Here is a 26,662-nt window from a genome sequence, read left to right on the forward strand (position 1 = left end):
ACAACTATATATATCTCCTTCCTTTTACTTTTTTATACATTACTGACCGTGTTTGGTTGGTTGATTCTGTTTAGTTTCATAAAAGGTCTAGGTATTTGGAAAGGTGTGGGACCATGTCCTATTGGAATTTCAGTGTTTGCTTATTAAAGAAAATACCAACTGTGGGGAGTATGAATTCAGAAATTTGACTTTGGAGTGTTCCTGTATAATTCTACTGGGAATTGCCAGAAAACATAGGCAAGAATTTATAGTAGTTTTCCAGATGGTGATTGTTAAACAATAGCTGGAAGCTGTAGGAAAAACAGTGTTTTTGCATAAAGTAGGCATTTAGTCAACATTGGTTAAACTAAGGATTATTTTACTAAATAATTAAGTGCTGTTCTCATGATTCAGAAAAAAAATATGCAAACTTTAGCTCTTCTTAAACCAATAAAAGAGAGAACTGCTCCTTAAAATGAATTTTATAATTTTTTGAAAAATTTAACAGTAAAAAAGAACATTTATTTTTAAAGTTAACTTTCTGAGTCACATAGTTTAATAAGTGAGCAACTTTCCTGGCCATTTGTATACATTCTGAGGTGTAAGGCTAGCAAATTCAGCAGGCTTCTTGTTCATTTTGCATTCTTTCATTATCAGGTTATTATGTTTGGGGAGCAGTAATGGAGATGAAAATAAACAGGGAACAGTAGCTTCTCTCTTTTGTAACTTAAACACCCCAGCCTCTCCAACAGGATAGACTACAAGAGACCAGTTTGATTTCCATGCTGAGTAGAGCCCATATTCATCTTAATTGAGTTCATCTTATGTAATAGATGCAAGTGGTGTTTACTGCATCAAGATTATTTGTAGCTATGTTATTGGGGCTGTTCAATTTGCTTTTTAAACTTCATGTCAGGTTTCTCAAATATCTCTGTGTTGTTTATTTTTTTTAAAGAGAGTTCCCAAAGTTGCCGATGGCTGTCTCATCTGCAAATACCTCTCCAAGGTACTCTGTGCTGGTGATGTCTCCCGCCTCTGAGCTGCACGGGAGCATGGAGTTGACTTACGGGGGAGGGCTGTATCAGTTAAGTGATCTTTCTTAGTACATTGCATGGGTTTTGCAAAGCTTTCTGCTTTTGTTAATCCAGAGGGCAGAACTATGCTTACGCTGATTTTTAAATTAAAAGCTTTTTGTTAACCCACACGATATAACACTCCATTTACTCTCCTACATGACCCCCTCTATATTTCTATTAAGTTTCCTGGTTTTAAGCACAATTTTATTAATCATGCATATCTGTGTTATTTATATTTTACTATAACTTACTAATATAAGACTTACTGGTTATTTTCTCAGTTTGTAAAGTGTCATATAGTAATACTTGAATTACATGCAGCCTGGGGCTCAGGGAAGCTGTGAATTTTCCAAAGTTACTCAGTAAAACATACATGGGTGCTACCAACAGTCACTACTGGTCTTAAACTACTAGTGGGAACATATTCCTTAGTTTCCTTTCTTCAAGGTAGAATATATGCCTTAACTCACTTATTTGAAACTTTTTTTATTGTGTTCCTGCTGTATACAAAGCACTGCTAGGCCTCATGCTAATGACCTGGCCTTTTATTATATTTTTCACTTAGGAAAGTAGTACAAGTTGTTATTTTTAAAGATCACTTACAGTAAGACAGGTAGAAATAGAAAAATAGTATGTTCTCGTTTCCTCAATCCTGATCCCCACAATCGCTTTAAACAATTTAGGTCCCTTATGTATAACCTTAGTCACTGCTAAAACATTATACTCGATTTCTTCAGGCCTATGCTTTGATATGTGACTCTGTGTGGATGTCAACCTTCATGCTTTTAATTCAGTCTACCAATGTTCTAAGCCTTATATTAAAAATGCTGGTGGAAGAAAAAAGCAAAACCTTTGTACTCTGCTTCGAAAGATGGTACAATTACTAGGATAAAAAAGCCTATAAGGCAAATTCAGTTTTCAGATTTCTGGTGAACCTGATTATCTTCATATTCTTTGTTGTTTTGGGAGATTAAGAATTGGCTAATTTTTATGGTGTAAACTGTGGTATAGTTTAGAAGTTTGTTTGTGATAAATTCCTTACCAGTGAACAAGACATTGTCAGTACCAGAGGATAATGATTACATTTTATAGATTGGTAACTGTGATTCATAGTTACTGAATGATTTACTTGAGGCATCTTATAAGTAACGTAGAGCTAGCGGTATAAGTACAGTTGAGTATCTCATCTAGACTCAGACTTATTCGCATCAACTGAAAGTGTAATTAAAGTTAGTTTAAGTGTTTATATTTGTTCTTTTTTTTTTAGAACATTAACATGAAACTTTATCTAGAAAATTAATCATGGTCACAATTGTACTTTAAACACTGGGTGGTCTAATAAATATGAACTTCAACTAATAGTAGTGCCTGTTTTTTTAAAGGACAAGATTCTGATCTTTTTCAGAAATGGGAATTTTCTCTGTTTAGAAAATTTTAAACTAATTTTCATAAATTAGCAGGAAGAAATTTAAGACTCTTGCTTCCCTGACAACTCAGTGGTAAAGAATCCGTCCGCAGTGCAAGAGACACAGGAGACGTGGGTTCAATTGCTGAGTTGGGAAGATCCCCCCAGTAGGAAGAAACGGCAACTCACTCCATTCTTGCCAGGAAAATCCCATGGACAAGGAATCTGTGGTGGGCTTTGGGCCATAGGGTGCAGAGGGTCGGACACGATGAAGAAGCTGAACACACCCACACACACTGTAAAATTTACAGTGCAAAGTTAAAAATCTAAATATATTGGCAACAGTGTAAATCCACAAGTGATTAGTTTCCTTTAAAATCTGAAACTTTTGCAGTGATATTTTTGTTGTTCAGTTGCTCAGTTGTGTCTGACTCTTTTTGACCCCATGGACTCCAGCATGCCAGGGTTCCCTGTCCTTCGCTGTCTCCCAAAGTTTGCTCAAACTCATGTCCATTGAGTCGGTGATTCCATCCAACCATCTCATCTTCTGTTGTCCCCTTCTCCTCCTGCCTTCAGTCTTTCCAGCATCAGGGTCTTTTCCAATGAGTCGACTCTTCGTATCAGGTGGCCAGTGAATATCAGGGTTGGCCAGTGAATTGGCTCTTTGCATCAGGTAGTCAATGAATATCAGCTTCAGTGTCAGTTCTTCCATTGTGTGGAATATTCGGGCTTGATTTCCTTTAGGATTGAGTGGTTTGATGTCCTCCTGTCCAAGGGACTCTCAAGAGTCTTCTCCAGCACCACAGTTCGAAAGCATCAATTCTTTAGCATGCAGCCTTCTGTATGGTCCAGCTCTCACATCCATTCATGACTATTGGAAAAACCATCTTTGACTATGGGGACCTTTGTTGGCAAAGTGATGTCTCTGCTTTTTAAAACTGTCTAGTTTTGTCGTAGGTTTTCTTCCAAAGAGCAGTGATATTAGAGTGGCTTTTTAAAATATGATGGTGCTTTTATTGCTTGTCTAGATAAATGGCAGGTCCAAGGTAATATCTTTGATGTCATCATCCAAGTGATGTATTGTGGCACTAACAAAACTTCAGCCTGTGAGACCAGCTCTTCACATAACTAAGCACAATACAAAGAGTGGAGAAAGAAAGTCATTTAACAGATTCATTTATATATTACCAAAAGATGACATGTCGTCATCCACTACTAAATAGAGAACCATTTTGGAAATTTCAGTTTTTAGAAGGTCTCATCTGGCCATAAAATAACATAAGAGCAAAACACAAATACACTGCATGGTGTGAATATCTACATTATTCAAGTTAGGTAATATAAAAGAGCAATTAAAAATAATGTTAGACCTTAGAGATCACAGGCCATTTTAAGGTGTTTGAAAATAGAGAGTTTAGTGGGAAAGACATCATGTAGCTGGTTAGTAGCAGATCACCTTTTAGTCTAGGAAACTTTCACCTCTTATTTCTGTGCCTGAAATGAATTAGAGTCAGATCAATGGGTTGCAAATAAGTATTGAAAAGTTTGTTTAACTTTGGTAAAAAGTTAACTTCCAAAAGTACATATAAAATTGAAAGCACTTTAAACATCTGTACTTGTTGCCAACAATAAAAAGAGAATTCAATTAGTGATAGCGTGTTTCTTCTCCTGAATAAAATTTCTTCAAAATATAGGCTACTCGGTTCCTTGCTATATAATTTGTTTTTGTGGTTATTTTTAAAGGAAATGAGAATATCTTTGGAATGATTATTTATTACCTCAGCAATTATTTTTAAAGGCATGGTCAGCTTGTAACTTTGTTTTTTAATTTTCCTGTTGAATATAACCCCAAGTACATCTTTTGCTCACAGTAAATTTGTATTTAAGTACAAGCGATGTTCAAGTAATAGTAATTCAGATAACCAATTGAACACTTCTGTTATTCTTAATTAACCTCAACCGTTTTCATAGATGCAGAAATTAATTTCTTAAAGTTCTAGGATATATGGACAATTTACATGAGAGTTCATATGGCATTTCTAACAAATGACCCCACCTTCTCTCAATCAAAGCACATCCTTCTGAACGTGAAAAATTCAGGGTCTTGATTTAGCAAATTCATTTTGAAAACGATGCACATGAAAGAGTAAGGCAGGCAGAGTCAAGTCAGTCATCCTCTCCTCTAGTTTATTGAGTAGGTGGACGTGTTGTGAAGACACTATTACTGGTATACTTGTTGTTCAGTCACTCAGTCGCATCCAGCTCTTTGCAACCCTGTAGACTGCAGCCCGCCTGGCTTCCCTGTCCCTCACCATCTCCCGGAGCTTGCTCAAACTCACGTCCATTGAGTTGGTGACGCCATCCAACCATCTCATCTTCTGTCGTCCCCTTCTCCTCCTGCCTTCAGTCTTTCCCAGCATCAGGGTCTTCTCTAATGAGTCGGCTCTTTACATCAGGTGGCCAGCGGATTGGAGCTCCTGCTTCAGCTGAGGCCCTGCAGGTCATGGTGACGTGTCACTCTGCTAGTTGTTTAGTTTCTCAGTTTCTGTAGTCTCTTATCTAGGGAATCTTGGCATTGTGTCTTGGGTGAAAGTCCTGCAGACAGCATATCGTACACATGGCAGGAGTCTGAAGGGTTTAGCGTGCATTCCTTCCCTGCATAACCTAAGCCTAGATACTTAGTCTTTCCGAGCCTTTGTTTCCTCTGCTCCGAAAGGGGCTCTGCTTTCACGTCAGTGTTTCTGGAGTGCAGCTGCCTCACCGCCGTGTTGGTCTGCTGCGCAACAAGCAGGATCAGTGCCCGTCTACATGTTCCCCTCGGGCGGGGGTTTCCTTCCCAGTTAGGTGACCGCAGAGCCCTGAGAAGAGTCCCCTGCGCTATTTAGCAAGTTTTCAGCACTTACCGAATTTACACATATTATCGGTAGTGTATATATGTCAGTCCCAGACTCCCAATTCATCCCACCCCACTTCTCCCCCCTTGGCGTCCATATGTTTGTTCTCTATGTCTGTGTCTCTGTTTCTGGTTTGCAAATAAGATCATCTATACCATTTTTCTCGGAGAAGGCAATGGCAGCCCACTCCAGTGTTCTTGGCCTGGAGAATCCCAGGGATGGGGGAGCCTGGTGGGCTGCTGTCTATGGGGTCGCACAGAGTTGGACACAATTGAAGTGACTTAGCAGCAGCATACCATTTTTCTAGATTCTGCATATATGCATTAATATATGATATTTTTCTCTTTGTAACTTACCTTACTCTGTATGATAGCCTCTAGGTCCATACATGTCTCTAGAAATGATCCAGTTTCATTCCTTTTTATGGTTGAGTAATATTCTATTCTCTATATGTACCACAGCTTCTTTATCCATTCCCCTGTTGATGGACATTTAGGTTGCTTCCTTGTCCTGCCTATTGTAAGTAGTGCTACAGTGAACACTGGGGTGCATGTGTTGTTTTGAATTTTTTATGGTTCTCTATGGAAATATGCCCAGTAGTGGGATTACTGAGTCATGCTTACCCATCGATAGGGGACTTTGTTACTTTTTTTTAATTTTCAACAGTTCTACTTTGAAACTTCTCATAAATTATTTTCCTCAGCCACATCAAACTTATGAGAAGGTTTAAAATAAAGTTACCAGAGAAACCTTGTGATTCTCCCTACAAGATTGCTTCCAGTCTGTGGCACTCCATTTATTGAGGAAGTGTGGTTGCTAGTCCTCATTTTTAAATTGTGGGATGATCTCAATTAATAGAGGTTAAAGAAATTAACCAAGACTAGATTTTAGGGAGGTCAGTTTAGGATGGTTGTTATGGGAAAGGGTTGGGTAAGGGAGTAAATTTTAAAGATTTTTCTAGATTCTAAGCAAAGAATGGGAAAAACTTCACTGTGTGTTTCATTGCTATTTTGTAATGCAAGGGGAACTTGGATCTCTAACTCTTTGTATGATAATAATAAAAGTAATAATGATTATTAACATCTGTATTAGGCTATATAGTAATTGATGCACATACATTATGTAATCCTCACAACAGTGTTACCATGTAGATACTATCATTATTATCAGTTTATAGAAGAAACTCAGTTTGGTAGAATGAAAAGTCATTTGCTTAAGATTGCACGTCTAGAAAGTGATCTGTTTGGTCCTCTTGACTCAAAAGCCCATATTCTTAACATTAGACATCCTGTCTCTTCTCCAAATGGCTAACAAATTGATAACATGAAAATTGCCCTAAAAGCGGATTATACCGACATCCTGTTCTGGGAACATTTTTTAACTAAAGAGGAGAAGGAGCAAAGAAAAATGATGGGGAGAGACTGAAAGAAAGAAGGAAGATTATAAATATTCCTATAGATTTCTATCTTTTGTCAGTAAGATTTCATTACTGAAGAGACATTTGAGTTATATAATGATGTTTGAGTAAGGATGTATCAATGCTTTTGTATTTTTATAAAGGTAAATATTTTTGTCTAGAATATTTGATGTTTGTAATGTAGCATGCAGACGTCTTGATACCAGATTGTCACTGAGCTATTACTGTAAAAAGATCCTAATTAGGTTTTTAAGGTTCAAATTTTTATATGCGTTTCAATTGAGATCTGGTTAGTGTGGATTAACCAGTTGATCTGTTTTAATAAATATTTATTAAATGCCTGCTGTGAGACAAGCACTGTGTCAAGTGCTGGAGGTAGAATTAAAGACAAATAAGATATAGTCTCTGCCTTAGTGACCTTACCATCTAATGTGTGAGGCAGTCAAGTAAGCAGGTAACTGTAAGTGTAAGCTCAGGGTGTTAGGCCAGTTCGTAGGGAGGAGAACCTTCCTGTAGAAATCACATGCGGCTTACAAAAGGAGGAGGCCTTTGAAATGTCCTGCATGATGAGTAGGGATTACCTGTCATGACATGTGAGCTTTCCCTTGGTTGACTAACTGTATTATTGGAAATACCAGAGGGATCTTTTTAACAATAGCAATGCCTAGGCCCACCCCCAAAGATTCTGGTTATTTAGTTTGGGTGGAGCCCAGACATGAGTACTTTTTAAAAAGAAGCCTAGTTATTCTTAGGTGTTGCCGTGGTTGGACACCACTCAGATATTTCAGACATTGTTTTTAAATGCTGCTCGTGGACAGGAACACTTTTCACTTCTTGATGTTGCTTAGAGAGAACATGTTACTGGGGCAAAGAAAATTGAGATAAATAAATGTTACTTGAAAATAAAGAAGCAGAGGTTTTAAAATACAAATGCTAGTCTTTCTTAAGATCGAACAACTTCCCTAGGTAAGAATAATTATTTCAGAAAACTGAAGAAATACTAAGATGTCTCTCATATCCCATTTAAAAATATTCAGAGTACAAAATTGTTCCCATGGACTTATTACCCAAAGTCCTGCATTGAAATATTAATACACACAAAAGAGCATTTGTTCTTGAACACAGACATAGTTATCCAGGTCTGGAAGATTAGAATGGTAAGTGCCTAAGGACTTGTCATGGGTTGTTGACTAGAAGTGAGCAAGTGAATGACAGGTAAAGGTTTCGGTAGAATTGTAGTGAATGGGTGGTAATGATTAGTCAATGTACGGTTCCCGCTGTTGATAGGTACTTATGGGCTACACGTTGTTTCTTCGAAGTATCCCTCTGAAGAGGAGAAAAAGTGTTTCCTTTTAAATTTTTTTCTGTTCTTCCAGGAAGAGAGAGGTTTAGGATGCAAGAGGTAATTTTTTTTTCTTTTTTATTATCTTTCTTTTTTTACAGTACTTTTATGTGCCAATTCCTATGCTCAGGACTACTCAGGCATCACTCAGGCATTGTTGTATTTGATTAAGAGAATTTTCATAAAGTGGTTACTCCAACTAGTCCCCTTTTAGAGTCAAGAAAAGTGGTGTTCAGAAAGGTTAATTAACTTGCCTGGGGTCACACAGTCAGTAAATGGCAAAGGTGCGATTTAAATTAATGCTGAACTGGAAGCACAAGGACGGATAACTGTGTGCTCTCTGAAAGACTGTGTTAGAATAATAAAAATTGTGTTTAGTGTCTAGGCCCTTTTTGCTTCATTTACTTTGACTGTATTGTTGAGAAAACTACAGTCCAGATCCATTAAATAAATTGCCCCAAATCACACAAGTAGGTAAAGTTAGGGACCAGACTTAAGGCTTTTTGACCCCAAGATCAGGGTCCTTTCCACAATCTCAGACTCTACTGCCCTTTATTTTGTTGTTCTTGCATTTTGAGTTACTAGTCTGGTTTCCTTTTTATTTTGTGTTACAATTTGTCTCCTGAAGGTCAAGTAACCTGGTTTGGTTACGGAAGTCCTCGTAGCTTCTGGGACTATATCAGAGTGGCTTGCCGGAAAGTTTCACAGAACTGTATCTGCAGCATTGAAAATATGGAGCATGTCAGTTCCTCCAGAGCTAAGGTAAGACATCAGTAGTAATGTGCAGGCTGCGTGTGTGCTCTCAGCCTAAGCATTTTGACCCAAAGAGAGAATTCAAGCTCCTTGCTGTGTACAGTATTTCTTTTCTTTGTTGAAATTAAACACTTGACCAAATTTAGTATCTTTTAGAGGCTTATTTTTTTTTACTAGTTATTTTAGAGTGCTCTTAAATCTTCACTGTTGCCTTATAAGTAGCAAGAAGGCATGAAGCTAGTCACTGTGAGTTTCTTTTTTGAGAAGCATGGTGAAACATTTCCCAGTCTGTGAAGTTTCAGGTGTCCTGCACTGGCAGTCCACATGTCAGACTGTGTTCACATAATTCCAGAATGTGATTTGCCTTTTGCACCGGGTTGATATTCGCACTACTGATGCAGAAGCAGTGGTAGGTAAAATTGCTGATGCCTTGGCATAAATTAAAACAGTGGCATCAAACTATTCTAGTAGTCATTGAGTTCTTCCTCGTCATGTACTCAGTCTTAAAAAAAAAGCCAGTTTCACTTAATGTCTATAATGGTAAACATTATTAATTTAATTAAATCTCAACCTTTGAAAGCCTTTTTAATATTTTGAGTGACACAGTGGGAAGCATGCATAAAGCATTTCTGCAGCATACTGAACTATGGTGATTGTCTCAAGGAAAAGTACTCATGCAGTCATTTGAATTGTTAGCTGAACTAGATGCTTTTGTTGTGTAATAGTATTTTTACTTGAAAGAAAAACATTCAAACTATAGCTTTTTTGACTTAGGCATTAGTAGACAGTCCTTAGATAAAGATGAATGAAGTAAGTCTGTTCCGACAAGAAAAACAGCTTGACAATATTTGTTGCCAACATTAAAATTAAAGCTTTCAGGTAAAAATTAAAATTTGGGAAAACGTAGAGTGTATGCACAAGTTTGATAGCTTCCTAGGACTTACAAGACTTTTCTGGTAATGTTAATATTAACAAAAATGTATTTATCTTGTTTAATGGAATGTGTAATATTTTAAGTTAGTGTGTTAGTCATGTCTGACTCTTTGCAACTCCATGGATTGGGGCCCACCAGGCTCCTCCGTCCATGGGATTTTCCAGGCAAGAATACTGGAGTGGGTTGCCATTCCCTTCTCTAGGGATCTTCCCAACCCAGGGATCAAACCCAGGTCTCCTGTATTGCAGGCATACTCTTTACTGTCTGAGCCAATAGGGAATACATTTAAGTCAATAAGTGTCTTCATTTCTAAGTCAACTATGACTAGTTTTTTTGTAAAAATTTTTTTCTCATAGATGTTTAAATCTTTTTTGTTTCTTTTTTCCTTTAGCAGACTTCATTTTTGTCACAATTGTTATGTTAGTAGTCCTTTGGCCTCCATTTTCTTGAACTATTAAATTTATTCGTTTATTTACTTTCTAATGTCTGATTGAATACAGGTTTTAAAAATGTGCCATTTGAATTCTCTTTTGCATCTTAACTGAGTTTGTATCTTGGCTTCTGTAGGTTAAGATGAAAAGACTTGTTCAGTCGCTCAGTCATGTCCGGCTATTTGTGACCCCATGGACTGCAGCACGCCAGGCATCCCTGTCCTTCACTGTCTCCCAGAGTTTGCTCAGACTCGTGTCCATTGAATCAATGGTGCCATCCACCCATTTCATTCTTTGTTGCCCCCTTCTCCTCCTGCCCTCAGTTTTGCCCAGCATCAGGATCTTTTCCAGTAAGCTGGCTCTTCACATCATATGGCCAAAATATTGGAGCTTCAGCATCAGTTCTTCCAGTGAATATTCAGGCTTGATTTCCTTTGGAGTGACTGGTTTGATCTCCTTGTGTCCAAGGGACTGTCAAGAGTCTTCTCTAGCGTCAAGGTTCAGAAGCATCAATTCAAAGTGCTCATCCTTCTTTATGGTTGAACTCTCATATCCATACATGATTATTGGAAAAACCACAGCTTTGATTATACGGACCTTTGTCGACAAAGTGATGTGTCTGCTTTTTAAAATACTGCCTAGGTTTGTCGTAGCTTTTCTTTCAAGGAGCAAGTGTCTTTAATTTCATGGCTGCAGTGACTGTCCACAGTGATTGAGGAGCCCAAGAAAATAAAGTCTGTCACTGTTTCCATTGTTTCCCCATCTATTTGCCGTGAAGTGATGGGACCAGATGCCATGAGATTAGTTTTTTGAAAATGTTGAGTTTTAAGCCAACTTTTTCACTCTCCTCTTTCACCTTCATCAAGAGACTCTTTAGTTCCTCTTCGCTTTCTGCCATTAGGGTGGTGTCATCTACATATCTGAAGTTATTGATATTTCCCCTGGCAGTCTTGATTCCAGCCTGTGATTCATCTAGCCTTGCATTTCACATAATGTACTCTACATATAAGTTAAACAAGCAGGGTACAATATACAGCCTTGAAGTACTCCTTTCCCAGTTTGGAACTAGGCTGTTGTTCCATGTCTGGTTCTAGCTGTTGCTTCTTCCTGCATACAGGTTTCTCAGGAAGCAGGTGAGGTGGTCTGGTATTCCCATCTCTTTAAGAATTTTCCACAGTTGTTGTGATCCACACAGTCAAAGGCTTTTGCATAGACAATGAAGCAGATGTTTTTCTGGAATTCTCTTGCTTTTTCTGTGATTCAGTGGATGTTGGCAATTGGATCTCTGGTTCCTCTGCCTTTTCTAAATCTGGCATGTACATTTGGAAGTTCTCGGTTCATGTAATGTTGTAGCCTAGCTTAAAGGATTTGAGCATTATCTTGGTAACATGTAAAATGAGCACAACTGTATGGTAGTTTGAACATTCTTTGGCATTGCCCTTCTTTGGGATTGGAATGAAAACTGACCTTTTCCAGTCCTGTAGCCACTGCTGAGTTTTCCAGATTTGCTTCTGTATTGAGTACAGCACTTTCACAGCATCATCTTTTAGGATTTGAAATATCTCAGCTGGAATTCCATTAGCTCCACTAGCTTTGTTTGTAGCAATACTTCATAAGGCCCACTTGACTTCACGTTCCAAAATGTCTGGCTCTAGGTGAGTGATCACACCATTGTGGTTACCTGGGTCATGAAGATCTTTTTTGTATAGTTCTTCTTCTGTGTATTCTTGCCACCTCTTAATATCTTCTAGGTCCATACCATTTCTGTCCTTTATTGTGCCCATCTTTGCATGAAATGTTCCCCTGGTATCTCTAATTTTCCTGAAGAGATCTCTAGTTTTTCCCATTCTGTTGTTTTCCTCTGTTTCTTTGCAGTGTTCACTTAGGAAGGCTTTCTTATCTCTCCTTGCTATTCTTTGGAAGTCTGCATTCAGATGGGTGTATCTTTCCCTTTGTCCTTTGCCTTTAGCTTCTCTTCTTTTCTCAGCTGTTTATAAGGCCTCCTCAGATGACCACTTTGCCTTGTTGCATTTCTTCTTCTTGGGGATGGTTTTTGTCACCACGTCCTGTACAATGCTAGGAACCTCCATCCATAGTTCTTCGGGCACTGTCTATTAGGTCTAATCCCTTGAATCTATGTGTCACTTCCACTGTATAATCATAAGGGATTATATTAATAGAAGGTACCCCGGTGATACAGAAACTTTATTTGCTTATTTTCAAATTCAAAGCAGGAGAAATTAACAGGAGAAGTGTATTCTAAACCCCTTCAATATAGAGGAGAATATGGTTCTATAACTAGCATATACCAAAATACAAAAGGTAATTGAGAAGGTAAGAAACTCTAGAAATGTAGCACTCTTGACCTGGGTGGACCAAAGAATCCCAAACTCCAGCTGACCAGCTCTCTTAATAAGCCTTGGGAGTAGGCCCTACACAGCAAGATGCTGCCCAGCAGAGACAGGTTAATATTTATTCTGTAAAAAACTGGTATTGAGTATCAAAACACCACAGAACAATCCCGTTCTAAGTCCTGTTTTTGTATCTTTGTTTTGCTCAGGCCTCAAACAGAGTCCATCCCCAGGCAGGGATACTGGAGTGTGATACCATTTCCTTCTCCAGGGGATTTTCCCAACCCTGGGATCGAACGCATGTCTCCCTCATTGCAGGCGGACTCTTTACCATCTGAGCCACCATAGAAGCCTCCATTTATGAATACTTGTGGGGGAGAAAAGATCTACTGCTTGTCTGGAAAAGTCTGCAGGCAAAGATTACACCTGTCTTTATTCATTGTAGTGCAGAGCAAAGTACTTAATCTACTTAGTGAATCACATCTGGCAAGTGTCAGGATTGAAGGATTAAACAGATGCCTCAGGTGGCAGATTTCCTGAGCCTTTGAACTGCAGCTCGCAGAGACTGCTAGCGTGTATAGCACTCTTAGCCAGCCTTGATACTTGGGAACACGTGTCAGAACCTGAGCACCAAGCTTACATCTTAAATAGTGTGTAACTCAGTAGGCTTGGGACCCAAAACCAAGATCTTCATTTTTAACTTCTATTTAAGAAACCAGATTCATTTTGCTTACACTTTTAGGGTTATGTGAACATTTTAAATAGTGGAAGATAGGATACCCTGTGGCGCAATGAACGATTCAGCCCAGAGACATTCTCTAAATTGATTGATTGAATCAGGATTGCCTGTGTCTTCGTATCACTGTGCAGCTGAGATGGTCACCCTAACCTGAGGCCTGTAAAATGTAGACATTTCCTTTCTTTGCTTAGTCTTTGACTAGTTGAGCTCATTTTCCAGGGCCTATTCATAGCCTGTCAATGAAATAAAATATTTGAATTGAAGATTGTGACTATAATCTTTACATCTCAGCCATATTTGCAGCTATTCTTTCTACAGTATACACGGGATCTTCCCTGGCAGTCCAATGGTTACAACTCTGTTTCCACTGCAGAGGGCATGGGTTTGATCCCTGGTCAGGGAACGAAGATCCTGCAGGCCCACCAGTGCAGCCAAAAAGAAAAAGTATAATATGCAGGAATTTGGGGACATAGGATTTCTGTACATCAGCTTATTTAGGTGTCAGGCTAGAATTAGCTTTCTGAGAAAAATAACTTCATATCAACAGGTACCTATTTTGCTTGCTTCCGAACTTATCCTTTTTCCCTCTCTGCTAATTTGGGCCAATTACTTGAAAGCATAATATTAATACATTACCTTTGATAGAAGGTCCACTGAAACTGGATCCTTAGTTACTTTTGTTGTTTATCTTGCAGATATTTCCATTGGATTTTCTTAGTATCCCAGCTGATTTCAAGTTGAAGATAGCCTTCTTCCCCTTTAGTTAGTTTCTGGCCTTAAAGTATGAACTCTCTACTGTAGTTTGAGTTCGTTCTTCTTCCTGCATATCTTGTGTGAATTTTGTTTTTCTCTGTTTTTAAGAGTGTTCTTATTTTTCAAAATTCTTATTTAAGGCTGTGTTAGGCTTTCCTAATTTGTGATTGCTTACCCTAGGTATTCCTTCTATTCAATATGAATGTAACATATTATAACTTCTGAATATACTAGTCACATCAACCACTCATATATCCATGCATCCCTCCAGCTGATAAATTTTTATTGAGCACCTATACTGTGATAGAACTGTGAGTGTAGCCCTTAATACATTTTTATGATTTATGTCCCTGTTGTGCCTAGTTTTTCCTGGTCTCATCATCTTACTTTCTCCTTGTTCAGAAGCTTACCTTGTCAGTGCTTTGTCCTAGATGGTGGTTAGCCAGATTTTCTACTGAAAGGGGCAGAGGCAGAGAGAGAGGGTGTTAATCACAGATAGACCAGAGTTACCAAATACTGGAACTTTACAGTAAGATACAGTATTGCAAAGAGGCCACTTTTATGTTCATTTTCTCTTAATGAGTAATAAATCTACCTCCTCTTTTAACTACCACTCCACTTTTCCTATCCCTTGTTCTTTACTGTGATGGCCCCAAACGTGGAAGTGAAACAAATTGAAGGGGCCCTGTAAACACTCCAGGCTTTTGAGACCCCAGAAAGGCTGTACCTTGGGAGTTAGGGAAATTCAGATGAAAATCAGCACCCCCAAAACCTAAAAGTGGTGCCCTTAAGTGGTACAAAGTGGTTGTTAGATACACTCTGTCTACCAGAAGAAAAGTAAATCTACTCTAGAGAAAGGTAGCATTAGAGTTGCTGCAAATTTTCTTCCACAATGTGTAATATTTAATCAAAAATCACCAAGCTTATCAGGAAACAAGGTTAAATGAACAAAACTAAGAAATGTAAAAAGTAAAATTGAAACAGACCTATAAGAGATGCAGATAATGGACTTTTAAGTAATTATAATATGAAGAAAATATAAAGAAAGATTAATACTAGAGAACTGGAGTATACAAGAAAATCAAAATAGGAAACTACAAAATATTCATTCTTAATGAACTTGTACAATAATTGATCATTTGCTGAGTTGTAATGCACATCAGTGAATTTCAGAGGATTGAAATATAAACAAATATAAATATAATGTTCTCTAACCACAGTAGAATCCATAACAGAGTTAGCTAGGCTTATATAAGTTGAAGTTGAGAAGAATTTCTAAATAACTCCTGAATGAAAGAAGAAATTACACATGAAATTAAAACATACTTAGTAATGATAATGAAAATATAACATATAAAAATTGTACTTAAAGGAGAATAGATAAGTTTAAGTAGGCATTTATGTATTTTAAGAAAAAGGCAGAAAATCGGTTATCAAAGCTTTCATCTCAAGAAACTTTTAAAAAAAGTAATAAACCCAAAGTAGAAGGAAAGACGTAATGAAGAATAAAAATTCAATTAAACTGAAACAATTGTACACTAGAAGAAAATCAACAAACCAAAAGTTGGTGTTTTTAAAAAGATTAATATAACCGATAAGTTTCTAGCAAGGCTACTAGAAGGACAAAAAAGAGAAGTTATAAATTACCTATATCTGTAATGAAGAAGCGATGAACCCCATAGACTCTACAAACATTAAAAATCCTAAGAGAAGGTATGAATAACTTCACACTTGTAAATTAAAAAATTTAAATGAAATGGGCAAATTCTTTGAAAAATACCACTTATAAAAACTAACACAAAAAGAAGGAAAACTTCTAAATATTCTGATGTCTACTAAAGAAATTGACTCTCTGGTTTCAACTCTTCCCCTTGCAGCCCATTTTTAAATGGACTTATCTTTTTCTTATAGATTTGTAAGAATTCTTTGCATTTTACAGATAGGAGTCATTTGTCAGTTACATATAATGCAGATGCTTTTGTCCACTCTGTGATTTTTCTTTTTACTCTCTTAAATAGTTGCAGTCCACCCCCTGAAATAAGAGGGAAGGTAGAGTGTATGGATATTAATTCTATCAGGTTGGTCAGTTTGGTGGTGAAATGAGTCCCCTGTCTTCTAGTTGTGTCTGTTTTTTTGTTTCCTCATATAGTAAAGTAGGGACAGTATTGTAACTGACACAGTTCTCAGGAGGATTAAATATTTTAATGTGTCTAATGCAGAGGCAAGCATTTATTAATTACATTCTTAAGGAGTGTTGACTACTTTTATTAATTTTTTTTCCCAAAAACCATTAGTGGCAAACAGGCTAATATTTGTGTCTCCCAAACAATAACAACAACCTACAGTGGTTTACCATTACCTAACTGATGCAGTCTAAAATCTTATACCTACTTTTCAGCTTTTCCCTGTTGATGATTCCAACAAGCTTAAACATTCTGTTGGTTTTGTTGAAAGAAAAGAAACCGTTAAAAATCAGCACCATTTGTTATGACAGTATAACAGAATTGCACAAACATCGAAAGACAGGAAACTAGGTGCAACCCAGTTTTGTATGGCTTGAAATGAATAAATCAGGAAGCAAGGCTTTCCCCCACATTTCTTATCTAACAATAGCACACTTTCTCTGGAGAGCAACTTTCCCTGCTTCTGTGTGAGAATGTAGCTTTTTGATTCAAGCCTCTACTGCTAGTCTCTGTCTTCGAGATGAAATCTTAAGAAACTTGAGACGGAGGGCTGTTGTGTGCCCCTTCCCTTCCTCTGTTCCATTCAGCTGCAACTAATTGTAGGTTCCCCTAGGCTTACTCAGCAGAAGCAGTTGACTGAGCAAGCTAAGGGATTTTGAGGTTGGTGGGCAAATTGACTGGCCTGCTAACCAGGCCCATGTTCCAAACAGTATAGCCGTTTCTAGCCTGCCAGGTTTTACCACTGTCTGGATTAACTTGTTTTCAACCCTTCCTGTCCAACAGTTTGAGGAAATCACTAGAACTGTAGACATTTCTGTAAGTGTAGGCATTTCAATGCTTTTTTTCTATACTGGTAGTTGACCATCATATATACATTGGTTAGTGTCATCTTTATTCTTAGCTACTATTACAGTGGTTTGATTTTTCATATAGTCAGTCTTCATAGATTTTCTGGAGAGGTGTGAAAGGGTTGAGTGAAGTGAACATAATAGAATTATAAAATTCTCACTAACAAGTATTCTTTCATTCTAAACAAAAAATTCAGAATAAATGCTTTGGCTTATAAAAAGAACTTTACTGACTAGTCCCAACTACTGAATGCTGTTACCCCTTTTCAAAAGTAAGATTATTCATATTTTGTTAGAATTGTGTGTTTCTGTGATTTTATTTTAGGATGTGCTTCTGGGATATTTTTTGTTGTGTGTTTGCTTTTTCTGGTTTAAATTTCTGGTAATATTTTTTAGAATGCTCTGGAGGCACCAAATTCAGTGACTTATGATTTGTATAAATGATAAATAATGAAATTTGGTTCACTGTTTGTTGTGTAAACTTCCCTCTGGAAAGACTAAACAAGTGGTGTGAAGATTATTTTTCTTAATGAGAATGGACTCTTTCCTCTTGTTTTATAAGGGGATTCATTTCAATTAGTGTGTTGATTTGGGCACTGAAGTAAAGAGATGAGCCTTGTGATTTCCTTATATGATTCACAAGAAGTCTCTAACCACCCCCCCCCCCAAAAAAAAGAAGTCTCTAACCCAAGTAACTCAGTTTTGATGGTTCTGTCCCTTCAGAAGCTAGAAAGTTAATTAGACATGCTCTACCCTACACCTTTAGAGAAACAAAGTATATACTATATATAATTAAAATTTACCTCATCTACTTAAATATTTTTAGTCTTTATCAAATACACATTTTGAGTGAGTTATTCTTTGCATGTTAAAATGCTTATATTTTTGATGACATAGTGAACACAATACTTTTTAATTTCTAATTTTTTCTTTACGTTTGATTCTTTCTTCTTCCTTTTAGGGTAGAGCCTGGATCAGAGTAGCACTCATGGAAAAACATTTGTCTGAATACATCTCTACAGCTCTGAGAGACTTCAAAACAACCAGGTTTAAAAGTCCTTTTAATTTTCAAATATATATTAAGAGAGTCACCTGAAGACTTAGAAGTTAAGAACAGAATAAAGACTCATTTGTTTTTCAAGTCCTCATCTATTTTATTTCCCCTTTTTATACTTCTCAGATAAATCCACTGTCTTCTCAGGAAAATACTGTTTTTTCAACTAAACATACTTCTACCTTGTTTTATCTTTTCAGGCCTCACATTATGCCTGGAGTATCTTTTTTCTGGAAAGTTTTGATTCTTATTTTTTCAGCACTTGAAGTTTCATTCTCACCACAGACTTTTCCTATTCCATTCTTCCTCTTTCCACACTGCAACGTTTATTTTATTCACTTCTTTAATTCTTATATAATTAATGATTGCTCAGTTGTGTTTTTGGGGCAGTCTATACCAATGGTCTCCTTAGGTTGTATAGATTTATGAGATGGTACATTGTGCAAAACAGGACTTTATTAACTTTTTATGATGATTCTTCCTGGAGAAGGGAAAGGCTACTAACTCCAGTATTCTGGCCTGGAGAGTTCCATGGACTGTAAAGTCCATGAGGTCGCAAAGAGTCAGACATGACTGAGTGACTTTCACTTTATGATGATAGAGAAAAGATTCATATAAGGACAATAGTCATGCCCACTCAGCTCTGCTCTGCTAATCTATATTTAAGGCTTTTGTTAAAGCAGTCACTTTTTTTTCCATTTCAAAAGTATTTGTAAATGAAAACATTAAATAATTTCAGTATCCTACATATGTATTGTTCAGTATAGTAGCCACTAACCACATGCCACTGAGTAAATTAAAATAGAAATTAAATTATCAATTCAGTTCTTCAGTTGCTTTATCACACTTTAAGTGTTCACTGGCCCTGTGTGGTTAATGGCTGCCAAATTGGACAGCACGGATGCAGAACAGTGCTTCATGGCACGAGGTTCTATCAGACAGCACTGACTTCAACACTTTTAAATTACCATACGTATTTCTACCTTGTTAATCATATTTCTGCAGGAAGAGAGTGACGTAAGCCAGTTCTGACAGAGAAAATTAGGCATATATATACAGAAGTCATATATCTAAAATCTTGAAATTTCCATGTCCTGATGGCATGTTTGATGTTTTGGATTTTGAGAAAATCTGAATCTTTAATGTGACACATTGTTTTAGCTGACTAGCTGGTATAGATGACAGTGTCTTTGCTTAGGTGTTACCAACATCCGTTGGATCATTGAAAAAACAAAGAGTTCCAGAAAAATGTCTATTTCTGCTTTATTGACTATGCCAAAGCCTTTGACTGTGTGGATCACAACAAATTGGAAAATTCTTCAAGAGATGGGAATACCAGATCACCTGACCTGCCTCTTGAGAAATCTGTATGCAGGTCAAGAAGCAACAGTTAGAACTGGACATGGAACAACAGACTGGATCCAAATCGGGAAAGGAGTACGTCAAGACTGTATATTGTCACCCTGCTTATTTAACTTAAATGCAGAGTACTTCATGGAAAATGCTGGGCTGGATGAAACACAAGCTGGAATCAGGATTGCTGGGAGAAATATCAATAACCTCAGATATGCAGATGACACCAAGAACAACTAAGGAGCCTCTTGATGAAAGTGAAAGAGGAGAGTGAAAAGTTGGCCTAAAGCTCAACATTCAGAAAACTAAGATCATGGCATCTGGTCCCATCACTTCATGGCAAATAGATGGGAAAACAGTGGAAACAGTTTGAGACTTTATTTTGGGGGGCTCCAAAATCACTGCAGATGGTGACTGCAGCCATGAAATTAAAAGATGTGTGTTCCTTGGAAGCAAAGTTATGACCAACCTAGATAGCATATTAAAAAGCAGAGATACTGCTTTGCCAACAAAGGTCCGTCTAGTCAAGACTATGGTTTTTCCAGTAGTCATGTATGGATGTGAGTGTTGGACTATAAAGAAAGCTGAGTGCCGAAGAATTGATGTTTTTGAACTGTAGTGTTGAAGACTGTTGAGAGTCCCTTGGACAGCAAGGAGATGTAACCTGTCAATCCTGAAGGAAATCAGTCCTGAATATTCATTAGAAGGACTGATGTTGAAGCTGAAACTCCAGTAGTTTGGTCACCTGATGTGAAGAACTGACTGATTTGAAAAGACCCTGATGCTGGGAAAGATTGAGGGCAACAGGAGAAGGGGACAACAGAGGATGAGGTTGGATGGCATCACCAACTCGATCGATATGAGTTTGAGTAAACTCTGGGAGTTGTTGATGGACAGGGAGGCCTGGCATGCTGCAGTTCATTGGGTCGCAAAGTGTTGGACATGACTAAGCGACTGAACTGAACTGATGTTCTTAGGTAATAAAATAATAAATGTTTTACTTGGAAGATACGAAGAAAAAATTATCATGACTTTAAATTTGACCAGGTTATAAAGACTTTTAACTCCAAGAAGTATTTGCATAAAGTAAATATGAGATGTGCTTATTGGATCATTTTCAAGCAATATGGTACTCGGGATATTTCTAAAGATGGACAGTGAGATGATGATAAACTCTTAGACACTTGAAGTAAACTTTCCACAATGAACATTTGTTTCTTTTATCATCACTAGTAAATACATTTAATTATGAAAGATAGTAAATTTTCAAGATACTGAGGCTTTAAAAAAAATCAGAACCCCATAGATCAAACCTAGAAATCCTATGAAATCAAAACTAAGTTTATACCATAATTATCTGCTATACAATAACAAGACAGTCTTTTCTAAATAGAAATTAAAGCATTAATAATCTAAGTTGTTAGTCTCATTTCTTAGTTTATACAGTTTATACAGTTTATACAGTTGGGTGGAGTAGAAATAGTACTTGAATAGACTGTTTTTAGAGTGAGTAGTTCAAAATTTTTAAGGGAAATGCTTTTTGCCTTATGTTTAGGTATTAGCTGTTCTTTTCAGGAGAAAAAGGAAGTGATTCATCTCTAAAAAGTTCATGAAGTAAAAATATTCTTGTAACAATATATAAACATATTATTCACATAGAAACATGGTTAGTGTATGTTTATACACACAGAGAAATATATCGTGTTTCTATATACACATCACACAGTATTTAGATGTGACTATAATGGCTCTGCAATTATCAAAAAATGATGTAAGGAGTTATTTCAAAATTCCCATCCTAAATGTTAACTTTAAAATGCAGTTGCAAAAAGACAGTCTTTTTAAAAACTATTTACACTGTTTTTTTTTTTTTTAAACCAAAATCAAACCAGAGAAAATTCTCAATTATAAATCCATTTGATTGTGAACCCCTAGTGAAAACATATGTCCTTGGAAGGTTAGGTTTGTAAAATTACAAGCGTACTTTTGGAAAGAATAATTACACCTTACCTTTTGTCTGAGTGCTCCCTGACATAAGTGCTTGTAGAACAATGAGAAATGATCTCTAATTCTTTAGGAATCTCAAGAGTGTCTGAATCAAGTGATTTCTTCTTGTTCTACTCTTCACAGATAAAGAGTAATGAGGTCCTTTAAAATGATGATAACAAGTGTTTACTCAGTACATAACGAGGAGCTACATGGGCTAAGGCAGGCAAGCTTGAAAGTACTAATTAGTGATAATCTAAGGATAAGATTGGGAGGAGGAACTGTGGGGAGCAGAACTATAGTAGGTCTTCTGAAATGCATGACGATGGTTCCAAAGTATTAGAGAAATTCATGTGATCATTTTGCCTCGGTGGAGGGTATCTTGGTAAGCAATTGAAAAAACCCTTGAAGAGTTTCATAGTTTAGGAATTGGGGTGTTATTGGGAAATAGCCAGTGATGGGAAGTCGACAGACTCAAGAAGATAATCAAAGTTAATACAAAAAAAGAAGAGGTGGGGAAGGCCTAGAGATAGAGAAGTAAGGTAGAAACTGAATTAATTTGCTCAAAGGTTTCATTTCTCTCCACCCACAGCCTGAAAATAATTAGAAAAGTTAAGCTAAAGAATACAAATGTGACATTTAAAACAAGATCAAAAATATTCTGGTAAGAATGTGAAGTAATAACTGTGGAAAATATAGAGATAAAATTACTTTATCAAGTCCTGTTTATTACTTTGCAAGTGCACCACAATGCTTCATTTATAATGAAAGTGATGTTCAAGAGTAATATTAACCTTCTCATTATTATAGTAGGAGTAAGAGAAGGAGTAAAGTATAAAAACTTCAAAAATTACTCAGCTGTCACAAAGCGAAAAAAAAAATAGTTGGCTAAACACTTTTTTTAACTATAGAAAGGTAGATAAGATAGTGATAAATTACCAAATCTTTCAAGAAATAAAGACCTTAGGAATTTTAATCTGTTTAAAAGTTTTACATTATTAAGATAAAAAAAATTATTAAAAGGTGCTTGTGGACTGCTGCCACAGCTTTTTGTTTTGTCTATAAAATATTTTGGCTTATTAAATACCCAAAAGCTCTCTTTTAATAAATTTTGTTTCAAAGATGTGTTCATTTTAAATTTGCTTTCAAGAAATAATTCCACGTATTCCTGGAAAGAAGAAAAAGCTTCAGAGTATATTTGGTATTAGTCTATAGTAAAGACAAGACTGCAATAAGAATCTTCCTGGTCATTGATACAGACTTGTGACCTGAGAGTAAAAACAATTCTAACTGCCATTTTAAAATTTAGAGAGAACTAGATATTTCCATTAAGCTACTAGTACAAGGCCTCCTTTCATTAGAAAATTGAACTTGCTGTAAATTAAAGCTGTCATTCTGTCGCCAAACACACCTTACCCACATTCTCTTTGGTTTTTTTTGTTGTTGTTGCAATGGAATGTCTCTCCTGCCAGTCTTTCTTCTAGGTCCTGCCCCGCATTCACCTTTTCCTTTAGTTATCATCACCTCTCTCACTCCTGGTCCTCCATCTCTTGCCATTTCTGAATCATTCCCACCCATACAGAAGTGTGTACTGGTATCCCCTATCTTAAAAGGAAAAACTTTCTCCCTAGAACCAGTATTTCTCTCTCATATGGCTCATTTCCATGTTCTGCTTCATCACCAAACTTCTCACACATCTTTATACACACTGTTGTCATCTCCTTACCTCAGAATCACTCTTCATTCTTCTCTAGCCTCTGCCTCTACCACTCCACCAAAGATGATTTTTATTTATTTTTTTTTAGCAATGAAATGTTTTTTTAATTAAGAAGTATACTTTTTTTTTTTTACTTTCAAAGATGATTTTTAAAAGAATACCAATAATCCATAAGCCACCCAAATATCATGAACATTTCTCTGTCCGCATTGTACTCCATAGTCCGGCTAAAAGAGTTGAAAACTTCTTTATTGAAAAACCTCTGTTTTTTACTTACATAACACTCCCTGGCTTTTCTGTCTCCCCACTTGCTGTTTCTCAGGCTTCTTTTACTGTTCACAGCTTCTTTGTGTCAGTATTCTCTGCGCCCAGTCTTCTGTTCTCTGCTGTTCTTTCTCTCACAACTGCACCTGTCTCTGGAGATTTTTAAAAATTTATTTATTTTTAATTGAAGGATAATTGCTTCACTGTATTGTGTGGGTTTCTGCAATACATCAGTATGAATCAGCCATAGGTACACATAACGTCCCCTCTCTCCTGAACCTCCCTTCCACCTCCCACCCCATCCCACCCCTCTAGGTTGTCACAGAGCCCTACTTTGAGTTCCCTGAGTCCTTCAGCAAGTTCCCGCTGTTTTACATATGGTAGTGTATATGTTTCCCTACGAGAGCTTCCTGTGTGGCTCAGACGGTAAAGCATCTGTCTGCAATGCAGGAGACCCGGGTTCGATCCCTGGGTCGGGAAGATCCCCCGGAGAAGGAAATGGCAGCCCAGTTCAGTATTCTTGCCTGGAAAATCCCATGGACCGAGGAGCCTGGAGGGCTACAGTCCATGGGGTCTCAAAGAGTCAGACATGACTGAGCGACTTCACTTCACTTCATGTTTCCGTACTACTCTGTCCATTCATCCCACCCCTGTTTCCCCCGACCCCACGTCCGTAAGGCTGTTCTCTATGTCTGCACATCCATTGCTGCCCTGCAAATAGGTTCATCAGTACCGTCCTTCTAGATTCCATATATATGTGTTAATATACGGTATTTATTTTCTCTTTCTGACTTACTTGACTCTGTTTAATAGGCTCTAGGTTCATCCACCTCATTAGAACTGACTCAAATGCATTCCTTTTTATGACTGAGTAATATTCCATTGTATATACATACCACAGCTTCTTTATCTGTTCTTCTGTTGATGGACATCTGGGTTGCTCGCATGTACTAACTTTTATAAATAGTGCTGCAGTGAACACTGGGGTACATGTGTCTTTTCCAGTTATGGTTTCCTCAGGGTATCTGCCCAGTGGTTGGGTTGCTGGGTCATATGGTAGTTTTATTCCTAGTTTTTTTTAAGGAATCTCTGTACTTCTTCCATAGTGGCTGTATCAATTTACATTCCCACCAACAATGCAAGAGGGTTTTTTCCTTTTCTCCACCTCCTCTCCAGCATTTGTTGTTTGTAGATTTTTTTTTTTGTTCAGATTTCTTGATTCTTCTCCCCTCTAACCCTGTTCACCCCATTCTTTGAAAGTTGTTTCATTGCCTTACCTAAATGGCCAATGAAGTCAAAATCTAAATTCATATTTGATTCCTTTTTCACCTTCACTCATTGCAGCCATTCCATTAGCAAGTCTTTTTGATCCTATTTCCAGAATCTGTTTCGAATCTATCCGTTTGCCTTTATCATTATGGCTGTAGCAGTAATGCATACCTCTCCCATCTCTTGCCTACATCCTCCCCTGTTAGCCTCCCAACTGAGATTCCAGTTTGCCCCACGCCAGTAGCCACCCAGCTTCCAGCCAGTCTTCTTAAAAAGCATTGTAAATGGGATCCTGTCAATTCCCACTTTAAATGCTTTCTCATTACTTTAGCCAGCAGGCTCTGCAAACACATTTCCTAGAGTCAGATCCTGGTTTCACCACTTTCTAGCTTTGGAATCTTGGGTAAATTTCATACTCCCTCTGTGTCATAATAATTGTTGGTGAAATTAAGCAAGATAATTCATGTAAAGCACTTACAACTGTGCCTAGCGTTCAGTACAGGCTTTGGCCTCCAAAGCCCTGTTTTCAGACTTCTTTGGGCCTAAGGTCCCAGAATAAACACTTACTTGAGAATATCTTTCCCAATGCCCTTCTTCCAAGTTGGATTTATCTTTACTTTTTCTCCACCTCAACAACCTAGTTCTTATTTTATACTGCTTGCCATCTCTGATTGTCTGTTTCTTCTGTTTATTGCCTGTCCTCTCCCCTAGACAATAAGTTTCATAAAGTGGGGTCATGTTTACCTTCTTTATCATTTTATCTCTAGTATATAACACAGTTCTTGCTGCATGATGTATTTGTTGATAAAATAGAGAATCTCACATTCTTAGCAAGACTGTTTGGAGATTGATTTTTTTGGCTATCTTTTCATTCTGATTCACCTTGTCTTTGAATAGAACAGAACATTTCTTTGTAATGCTGTAATTTGTTTTGTAAGTCATGAGGGAGAATCTTATCTCCCCCCACTTCAAGCTTCTTAAATAAAGACTAAACTGGGGAAGAGAACAAGATATTGGTAATGGAATTTCTTTGGCTTATAAAATAAGCTTTCTCATATTTGAGTATTGCACTTTTAGTGTGTAGAATAACTTGTGACTCTCAAAATAAATTTTGAAGCATGATATTGTTCAGTATCAACATCATCTATTCTGGTGGTTCACTCCCCATCCAAAGGATATTTGTTACTAAAGTACCTGAAAGGTTTTAAAATAGTCCTTCAGAATAAGCACTAAAGATGGCATTGTAGATGTATTTCAATTGGAATTAAATTATATGTGTTGAGAAAAAGATTATTGTTATTTGAGTGTTATTTTAAGTACCTTTCTAGTGTCTAATATTTTTGTAGTCAACATAGAAATAATTGGAAAGAGTACACCTGATAGAAACTGGGGACTTTTCTTCCAGATCACAGTAATATCAAAGAGTTGCTGACAATGTGCCTTTGTTTCTAAAATGCAAAACTTCTTTAAAGATACAGTCTAACATATAACTCTTTAAATAGAAGTTTTAAATTTATTTTTCATCTTGCTACTTTCAATATTTATAATCCATTTTTGCAAGCCAATGTGCTGTTTTTGGTTTAGACCCTTCTCGTAAAAATATTTTCCTTAGGACAAAAAATATTTTCAACAAAAGGGAATTTTTTTACTGTACACCTTATTAGTCATCTTAGCCTTTACTCTTGGCTCATTGGTTACATAATCTTGGTTATATAAAAATGTTCCAATTTTTCTGTGAGGTAAAATGAAGAGATTGAAAGTTTACAGTCTTTAGAAGTCTTTGAAAGTATTGATAACAAGAATCAGATTTTCAGTCAGAATTATTGATATATTGGCTTGATTAAGGGAATAAAACAGTTTTTTGTGATAGCTTCTGCCTCTTTAATACACATGAATGACTTGTATCTTTGATTA

General features: G+C 37.0%; 1 protein-coding gene across 4 annotated transcripts in view; it reads left to right on the forward strand.

Moving 5' to 3' along the window:
• The window catches only part of RUNDC3B (RUN domain containing 3B), a 161,639-nt gene that overhangs the window by 56,967 nt on the left and 78,010 nt on the right, over positions 1–26,662 (forward strand). For 2 of the 4 annotated variants that reach the window (XM_061166322.1, XM_061166324.1), the window contains exons 3-5: positions 935–985; positions 8,742–8,875; positions 18,067–18,152. In XM_061166322.1, the coding sequence (XP_061022305.1) occupies positions 935–985; positions 8,742–8,875; positions 18,067–18,152 (271 nt within the window). The remainder of the gene's footprint in view (positions 1–934; positions 986–8,741; positions 8,876–18,066; positions 18,153–26,662) is intronic. The other 2 variants (XM_061166323.1, XM_061166325.1) reach the window with 1 other exon arrangement.

The sequence above is a fragment of the Dama dama genome, chromosome 18 (assembly GCF_033118175.1).
Source record: "Dama dama isolate Ldn47 chromosome 18, ASM3311817v1, whole genome shotgun sequence".
Classification (NCBI taxonomy): Eukaryota; Metazoa; Chordata; class Mammalia; order Artiodactyla; family Cervidae; genus Dama; species Dama dama.